This window comes from Blennius ocellaris (genome assembly GCF_963422515.1).
Source record: "Blennius ocellaris genome assembly, chromosome: 6".
NCBI lineage: Eukaryota > Metazoa > Chordata > Actinopteri > Blenniiformes > Blenniidae > Blennius > Blennius ocellaris.
The window spans coordinates 2524995-2535526 of NC_137655.1; the positions used below are offsets into that span (position 1 = coordinate 2524995).

Sequence of the window (10532 nt, forward strand, 5' to 3'; positions counted from 1 at the left end):
CAGTTATTATAGAGAAACACACAGGAGCTGTCCGTGGTGCTGGAATCTGGCTTCAGCACCAAATCCTTGAAACACCACTTGTTTTCAGTGTCGCCTGCTTGTCAATACAAACAATAATGAAGATTAATCCGTTCCATCGCAGTGTTGCCAGGTCAGATTGACAGTTTCCAGCCCAATCACATCTTAGAACCTGTTCATTCCAAGACAAAACAGCCCAATGTAGTATTTTCCCCACCTGAGGTAAATAAAAATAACCCAACTGGGGGGGAAAACTGCACGGCCTAAATAAATAGAATAAATAAATAAAACACAGGTCGGCGGTCACAATGGAAACTTACGTCTGTTGAGTCTTATGCAATAATATTAAAAGGCTGTTTGACGTGAAAAGTAAATTGATAATTGACCAAAAAAAAGCATCGTGCAGTTCGTTTCTCTTATTTTAACATCTTCTAACGGTCACCAGTGGAACCGAAACGCAGTTGTAATAATATACATTTTGTAATATTTTTAATAAAAATATAGATTAAAAAAATACTTAAATTTATCATTTAAGCTGATTTCCACATGTAGAATTAGTGTTGCAGTGAAAAACCATTCAACCAAGACCTGGAAAACTCTCCACTCATTTTCAGGAAAAAGTTTTGTTTTTTGTTGTTGTTGTTTTTTTCATATGTCGCCTGGAGTCGCTGCTACGGATGTAGAAACAATGTAGGGGGCGCTATGGAGCCATTTCGCCATTTTTTGGGGAATTTAAATGCCAAGACTCTTCTGTGTTTGTGTGTTTTATTACAGAGGACGATTAAAAAGCCCAATGTTGTCTTATTAATCCAGTTTAAAGTCGTATCACACGTTTCAGTAGTTTGGATCTTCCACGATGTGAAGTTTTAGTAAAACTCTTCATGTTCTTGCCTGAATCGTTTAGACGACTCGGATCAAGGACGTGTTGATATTCCCTCGGCTGCGGTGGATTTCAGGCTGTTGAAACTGTTGGAGCGTTCTGACATTTCCATTTCCAAATCTGCAATTTAAATTATAATGAGGATTAGACAGTATTTCAGTCGACGTCTTTCACATGACTGCTTCGGTTCGGGTCAGAAAGTCGACGTCGTCTACGGTTAATGTGGCTGAAACAACGCAACCACAACAACAGGAAACCAACAACACGTCAGAAGAGAATAGAAATACTTTATTAGGGAATTCACTTTGTTGAGAGACGTTGAAATTTGTTGGTTTTTTTTTCAAAAATATTGGTTCATTTGGAGTTTGATATGGAGGAAAGGTTGGAAAACGTGATCGACTCAATGGAAAAACAAGCATTTTAATCGATAAACTGTGGAAATGACAAACAATTTCAGAAAGACGTTCTCCAACATAACGTTCCAGAAGAAAAGGATTTTCATGTTCTGCAGGAAATGCATGTTTGAAGAGTCCAGAACTGAATAAAACAAGCGGTGTAGTTAGTATGCCGGGCCATGGGAGGGCGCTGTGGTGAGTTTCTTTTTTAGTTCAACGAATCCACAGGCTATAAACATGATAATGGAGAGGAAATGACATTTGTATGGACAGTTGAGGAACTAGATGCTATCAGGGGTATAAAAAAACACAGATACGGACGATTAAACTGGAATTCGGAACCGGAACCGTGAAAGACAAAATGTGTATCGTCACCATGGTGCTTCGCCGTCCGGTGTTACGGTTTCACTGGTGCCCGTGTTAACTGGTGCCTTCTGCCACCAGCCGTTTGTTAAAATCAAACGGTACGATGCTTTTTTTGGAACATCTGCTGGAAGAAGCCCGTCAGCAGTTTTTGCACAAACATGAATTCAAATGCATCCTGCTTTTTTTTTTTTTTTTTTTTATCTTCCCGTCTTTTCTTTTCCTAACTTCTGTCTTTAATGAATTCCACGAGACGATGTTTCTCCGAGGCTGTACTCGTCTTTCCATGCGTGCAGGATTCTGCAAACATGCAGGATTGAAGGGGGGGAGGGCTCCAGCGACATGGATTCGTTTTCAGTCATGTTGTTCTGGAGCGACCTTCCTCCAGGTCACAGCCAAAGTTAAACTCCACCGAAGGCACCGCCGCCGCCGCCGCCGCGCTGCTACGCCTCATCAGCAGTGGATTGTGCCGAGTAGATCTGTGTCGACCACAAATAACTTCAATCCCCCCAAAAACACATTGAGCCTGCAGGTTTATAACCCGAAGGTTCAAACAGATTGGGACCACAATCGCTTAGCGCACCGTCTTTTCTTTGCATGGCTTCAACGCTCCATTCAAATGTGTTGTATTTTGATCACATAACTTTATTAGGCTCAGACGGTAAACGTATGCATGTTTTGTCACAATCCAAGGAACAAGCTGTGAAACTCTGGGACTTCAGCGGCTAACCGCAAAAAGCTGCGGAGAAATTTCCCATAAAAAGCGGACGGGAGAGGCACCTCAAAGAGATCAAAGGAGAACTGTTGCCATGGAGACGCTCCCCGCTCAGTGTTTCACATGGCGACGTTGCGACGTAGCTGGCGTCGGGTATGAGCTAACGGCTATCTCGCTAGTAAACGTGGCGTCTAGTGAAGGTCCGAGTGTAGCTCTAGTTCATCCCTTCATTTCATGCGTTCACTCTTTCATGTTGGTCTCCTCTCTTCATCTGGACAAGTGAGCGTTGTCTCTGTCCTGCAGGACCAGTCTGTCCTCGTGTCAAAACCACCGTTGACCAGTCGGTCGGCACGTTAATCAATAGAAGCGACGAGACATGAGAACATGAGAGCCGATGAACTGCTGAACCTCATGACGCTGATGAAAATACGCCTCGCGGACAAAAGAACACGTGAGTTATTCTCAGTTTATCAGCGGCGTCGGCAGCTTTTGTGTGTGTGTGTGTGTGTGTGTGTGTGTGTGTGTGTGTGTGTGTGTGTGTGTGTGTGTGTGTGTGTGTGTGTGTGTGTGTGTGTGTGTGTGTGTGTGTGTGTGTGTGTGTGTGCGTGTGTGTGTGTGTGTACAGCCTGCAGCCAAACTCAGCCATGTGTCAAGCTGGCATTTCCACTGTCGTCGAGCGACGGAGGGACGTTTTCGTGAACGTTTGATTGCCGGTGATGTGTGAGGGTGTCGTGTGATTACAGTGTCACTGCAGTGTGTGTGTGTGTGTGTGTGTGTGTGTGTGTGTGTGTGTGTGTGTGTGTGTGTAGAGGACAATGTCGTGTTCGGGAGCATTCACAGTTTGAGCAGGTGGTCTCTCAGTGGGGACACTCGGTCCTCTTGAAAGACGATTCCTGGTTTTCTCGACAAAGGAACGCCTGCGGATCGCAGTTGTTCCACTGGGTTTTTTTTTTTTTTTTTCCTCTGTGAGCATTCTTGTTGTAATCGGGTTTAAAAAGAATTTTGAAATGTCGCCATTGGCGGCCTGCCGACGTCACTCAGAACTCCGCACCACCAAAGTACCAGTCTTGCCGGTCGTCGCCACGCTGGCGTCTTGTTCTCGCTCTGAAGTCACAGAGGTCATGTGATCTAGATTGTTTTTTTTCCTTCCTGTCGGAGAGCCTCTATACTGTGTGTTTCACTCTTCAGCCGACCAAACGAGCAGATTTGACAACGTTAACGTCTGATTTAATTCCACGTGTGAATGAAGCCTGTGTCCAAACTCATGATTCCGTCATTCTAACGTGAAAAACAACTGAAGTCAGTCCTTCGTGGTTTTCAGCTGCGACGGTCAATTTTCCGAAAAAAGTATCAGACGTGTCGCTCAAAGCCTCTAAAGTATGTTTATAATGACCGTCACTGCTTGACGTCGTCTAATTTTGCCTGAATTCATCTTTTTTCCGCTGAAATACAGCAAATTATCGGCTCACGACTGACTTCTGGATTTGTATTACGCCCGGTGACGAGCGACGTGATTGGTCGATTGATACCATATGGTCTCTGCATTTTTGAAAGGTGGCCTCTGATTGGTTCGTAGTAATAAAAAAAAATAAAAATACACACATAATTACAACTTATATACAATTGTGTAGACTACTATTTATTTTCCCTTTATATTTCACTTTTTTGTTTTAAATCCACCCATTTGAAAATACGTTTTGATGCGTCGTAATTAAAACAGGGTGAAAGAAGCCGTGTAAGGCCGGGCGAGTGATTAAAAGAGAGCGAGAACTTGGAGGTCAGTGGCTTTAATCCGAGACCCCCCGGGAGGTCTCGGTCAAGTGAGGACAGTCTGCAGTGGAATGTCCCGGGGGGACGAGTCCAAACAAGAGAAGCATCTCAGAAGGGAACAAACACACAACAGGAAGCGACGACTTGTTTGTTTCTATGTAGAAAATGAAGGAAACTTCAGTACAGGATGGAAGCTGGAGATCAAACAGGCTCCAACGAGGCTTCTTCGTTTGGTTAAAAAAAAAAAAGTGTAATATCGAAAAAATCAAAGGCTACCGACATGACAGGGGGGAGAGATGAATTCCAACGTGCAACTCTGACAGAGTTGCTCATATGGATCACCGAGACCATATATCGAATTAGCATAATATAATAAAGATGACTTATGTCTTAAAGTCCTAGTGAAATGTAAAACACTACTTTGCAAAAAACGAGAGTTGGGGTTCTACTTGTAAGGTTCGACTCTGCCCCACCACTGTTGTCGCATAACAAAGTTATTTGAATTTTGAATCTCCAGCCGAGGAAGTCGGGGGAATCCTTCTCCTTCGTGGGCGTGACGTCACGAGTTGTGCAGATCTCGATCTGTTGTGTTTATATCGGCTTGTTTCCCTCTTAAATATCCAAGTTTTTACAGTGTTTTGAAGTTATAGTCGGTGTTTTATGAGCCTTGATGAAAGATTGAGCCTGGAAGAGACCGAGAGAGGAGAAAAGGAGCACAGGTGGCGGGAGCGGCTCGCCATTAGCTCGCGCAGCTAGCGGCTAGTAGACTATCAAGCAACACCTGGACTCATCTTCAGTGATTCAGTCAGAAAAGCGCTTCGACGTGTTGGATCCAGGAAGCCGGTCGTTCTGCCAAAAGTCAGGAGCCTCAAAGCCTCAAAGGTGAAAACTGGCGGCTGCTGAGGCGAGGAGACGAGGACGAATGGAGGACGAAGCGTCTTCTGCTTCCTCAAACATGTTCCAGACGGGGTCACCGATGGCAGAACCACCTTCTGGGTCTTCTTCATCAATCACTGGGTTTGAAATGACCATGATGATGAAATATGGTTCAATTCAGCCTCTTCGTGGTCAAAACTCTGATCCTCCATAATGTAAACACAACTTGGGCGTGTGCACAACTCGTGATGTCACTCTATTATTGTCAGAAGCTCCGCCCAGCAGAGGAAATAGCGCCGTTCATCGGCTATTTTCTCGTAGATTGCCGCGTTTTAACATTTTACCCTTCAGCCAGTTAGCAGGAAAAATTATCCTAGAAGCGACACCAGAGTGTTTTGGAGGTGGAATCTTCATTTCACTAGGACTTTAATTAGCACCTCTTTCAATCTCCAGCTTCTTCTGGGAAGGATCTGCTGGGAACTGTCCCGTGACCCGATCTAGACCTTTCAGGGTTAGGGTGCAGATCGCCAAGCAGAATAATATGACAGCAAAACAAGGAATAACATATACGAGAAGATATAAGAAAGTATACTTCAAAAATGCAGCAGAATACCATCTTAAAGGAAGGAAAATGTAGTATAAAATGCAGCGTGAGTCCTGGAGGCTGTTCTGTTGGAGGGATATGAAGCTAATGACGAGGCCACGGCCAGTAAACAAGCCGCGGCCAGCGTGGTTCTCTGACCGGAGGCACGGAACACTATTTATAGAGGAGAGACACGGCGGTCAGCCGGCGCGGCGGCCGCACCCACAAACACACAACGTCTCCTTTAAAGTTGTTTTGATGGCGATACACACACACACACACACACACACACACACACACACACACACACACACACACACACACACACACACACACACACACACACACACACACACACACACACACACACACACACACACACACACACACACAGTGTCACCAGCAGGATGGTGGGAAATCTCCCAGGAATCAACACGGCCGCTCAGCTAGCTGCTAGCTTAGCGGAGGGGCTCCGCCGGGTAAATCTCCGATCTGTGGAGCTCAAGATGAGCTGATCCCCGACGCCGGAGGCACGGCGGCCTGCCGCTAGGACAGAATACACAAACACAAACCTTCCGGCGGGCAGGGGGGGGTGTTGCTCCTTTACCCAAAAGGGGGTACCTTCCGGGTAAAGGGGCAACATCAAAGCTTGATCAAAGCTTGATCAAAGCTTGATCACTGTAAATACCAACAGAGTAGTTTTGCACTATTTACATTATAGCTACGGTGTACGGTTTTATTTTTACGGCGTTGAGCCTTTTGTTTTGGTAACCATAGCAACCGGACGTCCGGTAACGGAAACGCTTGACGAACGGAGAAAAAGACGAAAGAAAAGCTTCACGGTTAAAAAAAACGGAAAAGGTCACAGAAAACGTTTAAAACTTTAAAGTTTAGCTTCAGTCAATCGCGGAACAAGGTTTGTTTTGTTACTGAGAAATATTATTTGAGCTAATTGAAATGTTTATCGTAAAATTGTAATTTGGAAATGCTAACTGATGTAATAGCTGTGTAGCGGTCAAAATGTAATTGTAATTATTGTTTATTTGTCTTTATACCCAGCTCTTACGTTGGTTGACGACACTGACGGCAATAAAAGTAATTTACCTCCAGTTCTGGCTTTCTACAATATTGACTGGACGCTACAATCACTGAAATGTCTCGTATTTCTTCATTCTGTCACAATCCCAGGTTTTGTTTTTTGGGGCATTTTCACATTTCTAATGTGATAATCGCTCAGGCCATTTGAAAAGACGCCTATAAGAGGACTTAATGTTGGGTTTAGTCATAATCAGATCAAGACTTTTAAACCGTTTCTGAATTGACAGGAAGGACAGCAAAGTGGCACAAAACTTGTTTTTTAACGTAAACGACAACTCCCCCTCACGTCACAAGAGCCTGTAAGCTGAGATCAGGGTTTCCTGGGCAGAGATTTATTGGGCCAAGTTGTGAAAAAGCACAAGAATATCAATGTTTGTTAACTGAATCCAAAGTTTGATTTGGTCTGACCGACTTCTAACCCTCTGAATTCATCGCGGGGATCAATATACAGTTATAAACGTCTGTTTGGAGATAAAATGTTGAGTTTTGAAGCCAAGAAGGACTTTATTATGAGCCAGTGCATCTCTTTTCTCCATTTCCATCTGGTACAAACAGTCATGAACTATTTATTAGGTGGAGTGAAGAAAAAAAAAGAAACACTTCTCTTGTCACATCATGTGAAGAAAACGTATGAACTTTTATTTTATTTTCTTGCAAACAAGAAAGGTGTCACCTCGCATTGTGTTGTTGAAATAGACTTTTCACACAGGCTGTTGAGCTGAATGTCTCCGCCTGAGATATTTTTTGTCTCCGCCTGAGAGAAACGTCATAATTAAAAGTAGAAAGCCATAATTCACAGGGAAATGTAAGAATTCATGGGAAAAGTCAAAAGAAGCCGGAGAAAAGGCAATTATTAAAGAAGTCGTAATTCAGAGTAGAATCCTGAATATATATGAGGAATTGTTCTGGGTGGTCCTAATCCTCCTCAGTACAGACATAACAGGCGCTGAAGGTGCTTTTTTTTTTTTTTTTTTTAACTTTGTTCTCTGGGGGGGTTAGAAGAGGAAATCTCTCACAGCCTGCTGGAAATTCAACGCGTCGGTAATGCGTCCTGATCCCATTTCCCTGGAGCGACGCAGACGGATTTCTAATTCATACATAAAGATGGCACGATTATTGTCGCGGTCTTAATCCAAATTTGCAACAGGCTTTTGCCCTCGACGTGTTACGTCAACACTCGTGCGGGTCTGAGACGACAGAAAAAGCGCTGGGAGCCTCGGCGGAGTGAGTCGGAAGCTGTGCGCGTCCAGCAGTGCCAAGGCGCATCGCGCTCCTGTCAGCCGCGTGACGCAGAGTGAGAGTGGCACCGCGCCGCGCCGCGCCGCAACGCGTATCGCTCCAGGCTCCGGGCTCCGGGCTCCAGGCTCCAGACTCCAGGCTCCAGGCTCCAGACTCCAAGCTCCGGGCTCCAGACTCCTCTCCCTCCTCTTCCTCTCCCTCTTCCTCTCTCCATTCCGGGATCGAGTGACTCCGTGCTGGTCACTTTCCGCCGCGGCTGTTCAGTCTCACGCCACCTTCCACCATTACGTCCCAAAGCAAAACGGACTTTTTAGCGCTTGCTTCTCGGACCCTCCAGAGGAAGCGAACCGTCGCCGCCGTGATCGGCATCGTCATGGTCTTGGCTCTCATCATCGCGATCCCGCTCCTGGTCCAGACGTCCAAGACGGACGCGCACTACGAGATGATGGGCACGTGCCGGATGATCTGCGACCCGTACAACCCCAAGCCCAGCGCCACGGCTCTGGAGGTCATGCAGGACCTGAGCGCGGTGCCCTCGCCCGCTTTCTCGCAAGGGACTAAAGGCGAACCGGGTCGGCCGGGGAAACCCGGACCGAGGGGTCCGCCCGGCGAGCCGGGCCCTCCCGGTCCGAGGGGTCCGCCGGGGAACCGGGGCAGCTCCGGTAAGAGCGGAACCCCCGCCGTGGGGGGCACGGCGCGGACCGAGACGGACGGAGAAACGGCTCCCGTCACCGGCGGGGCCAAGATCGCGTTTTACGTGGGTCTGAAAAACCCCCACGAGGGATACGAGGTGTTGCGCTTCGACGACGTGGTGACGAACCTGGGGAACCACTACGACCCGACCACCGGCAAGTTCACGTGCCAGGTGTCCGGGATTTACTACTTCACCTACCACGTGCTGATGCGGGGGGGCGACGGGACCAGCATGTGGGCAGACCTGTGCAAAAACGGGCAGGTAAATATTCACCGCGGGTCTCGTGCGCAATTACGCACCAGAACGTCCCGGATCCGCGAGTGTTGAGTGGTTCTGGGTGACGTAATCCCAGAGTCTGTTCAGCTGTAATGAATCATTTCGCTTTATGGTTAATTGCTGAGTGTTGGCTTCTTTGTTTGTTTGTTTGTTTTTGTTTTAAATGAGACTCAGTGCGCGCGCTCTGCAGCCGGACGCACACGTTGCGCACTGTGAACCCGCGTCCTGCTGCAAGGTTTTGATCACACTCCGTGTCTCTCTCCACACACACCCCCCGCAGGTCCGAGCCAGCGCCATCGCGCAGGACGCGGACCAGAACTACGACTACGCCAGCAACAGCGTCGTCCTGCACCTGGACTCCGGGGACGAGATCTACGTCAAGCTGGACGGCGGCAAGGCGCACGGCGGCAACAACAACAAATACAGCACCTTCTCCGGATTCCTCCTGTACCCGGATTAACGTGGGACGCTCGCTTTGTCGCGGCGACAGAAAGGAAACACCCCCACCCCTGGCTGAGGACGCACACGCTCCGCAATGACGCGCTCCGCTGTTTCATACGCAGTCAAAGCACATGGCAGTCTTTGTTTTTTGGCTGGCGGGATGAAATATACGTTTGTGAAAACTGTTTCCTCCTCTCTTGGTTGCGGAGGAACGTCATGAAATCGTGTTGAAGAACACACACACACACACACACACACACACACACACATATATATATATATCCAAACAAAAGCCCGAATCTACATATTCACTAAGTTGTTGACTTGTTGTGGCTCAGTGAACTGCCTCCACACTCAACCCGCTGTCTGTGTCTGCAGGCGTCGCTTCTCTCAGTGTGTTTTGTTCCGCCTGAGGCCCCAGCAGGGGGTAAATGTGGGTGAGCTGGCAGTGAGAGGCCCGAGGGGGTCACCCCGACTGCTGGGAAGTGTCTCACGAACCTCCACACATGTACAGCCGCACACACACATATATGAATGCGCTTATATACTGTATTTATTTACTGGCGGCAGAATTCAATCTCGTCAGCTCAAAACCTCCTCGGTACACGAACGTTTCCTTCAGGGTTCGTCCTCCAGGGAGATATTCTCACGCTGCTCGTGAACGAATCAGTGATTTGAAACGACTCTTTTCGGTGACAGATGAGAAAAAAAAGTCTTCTGCACGTGTCACCAGTCGACAGCGACGCTCCTTTTCAGAGGCCGAGGCCTCCGGCGCTGCCATGTAACACATAAACACGGAAAACGAGTGAAATTCCATCAATTTGATTGCTAAAGAAGTCTTGAAATAAGGTTTTACTAACTAGATTTAGAGCTCTGCTCTGAAATAAAGAATGAGTAAACAACTTTTTAAAACAAGCCAAATTGTCTACCGTGTGTTAAAACACAATTTTAAATCCTGGCAAATGCATTTGGAGGGTTTTCCACCTCACTTTTTAAAAAAAAAACCTGGCAGAAATTCATATCTGCGCCTTCATCCAGTTTTATTTTGACATGTTTTCATGAGCTGCAGGAAGTCGCTCACCACTTCATGTGAAACATTTATCAGGAGGAGGAGAGGATTTGTAAAAAGGGAAAACAAACTGAAGCAACTTAAAATGAACCGGAGTTAAAAGAAACGTCGCAGC

The 10532-nt window shown here is 46.7% G+C and overlaps 1 protein-coding gene across 1 annotated transcript; it reads left to right on the forward strand.

The window, feature by feature from the left end:
* Window positions 1-8310: 8310 nt before the first annotated feature.
* Window positions 8311-9367, forward strand: c1ql2 (complement component 1, q subcomponent-like 2; the record flags this gene model as incomplete). The annotated part of the gene is made up of 2 exons (XM_080498530.1): window positions 8311-8892; window positions 9188-9367. 2 exons carry the CDS (start codon window positions 8311-8313, stop codon window positions 9365-9367), a joined length of 762 nt encoding a protein of 253 aa, XP_080354656.1.
* Between the last annotated feature and the right edge of the window lie 1165 nt (window positions 9368-10532).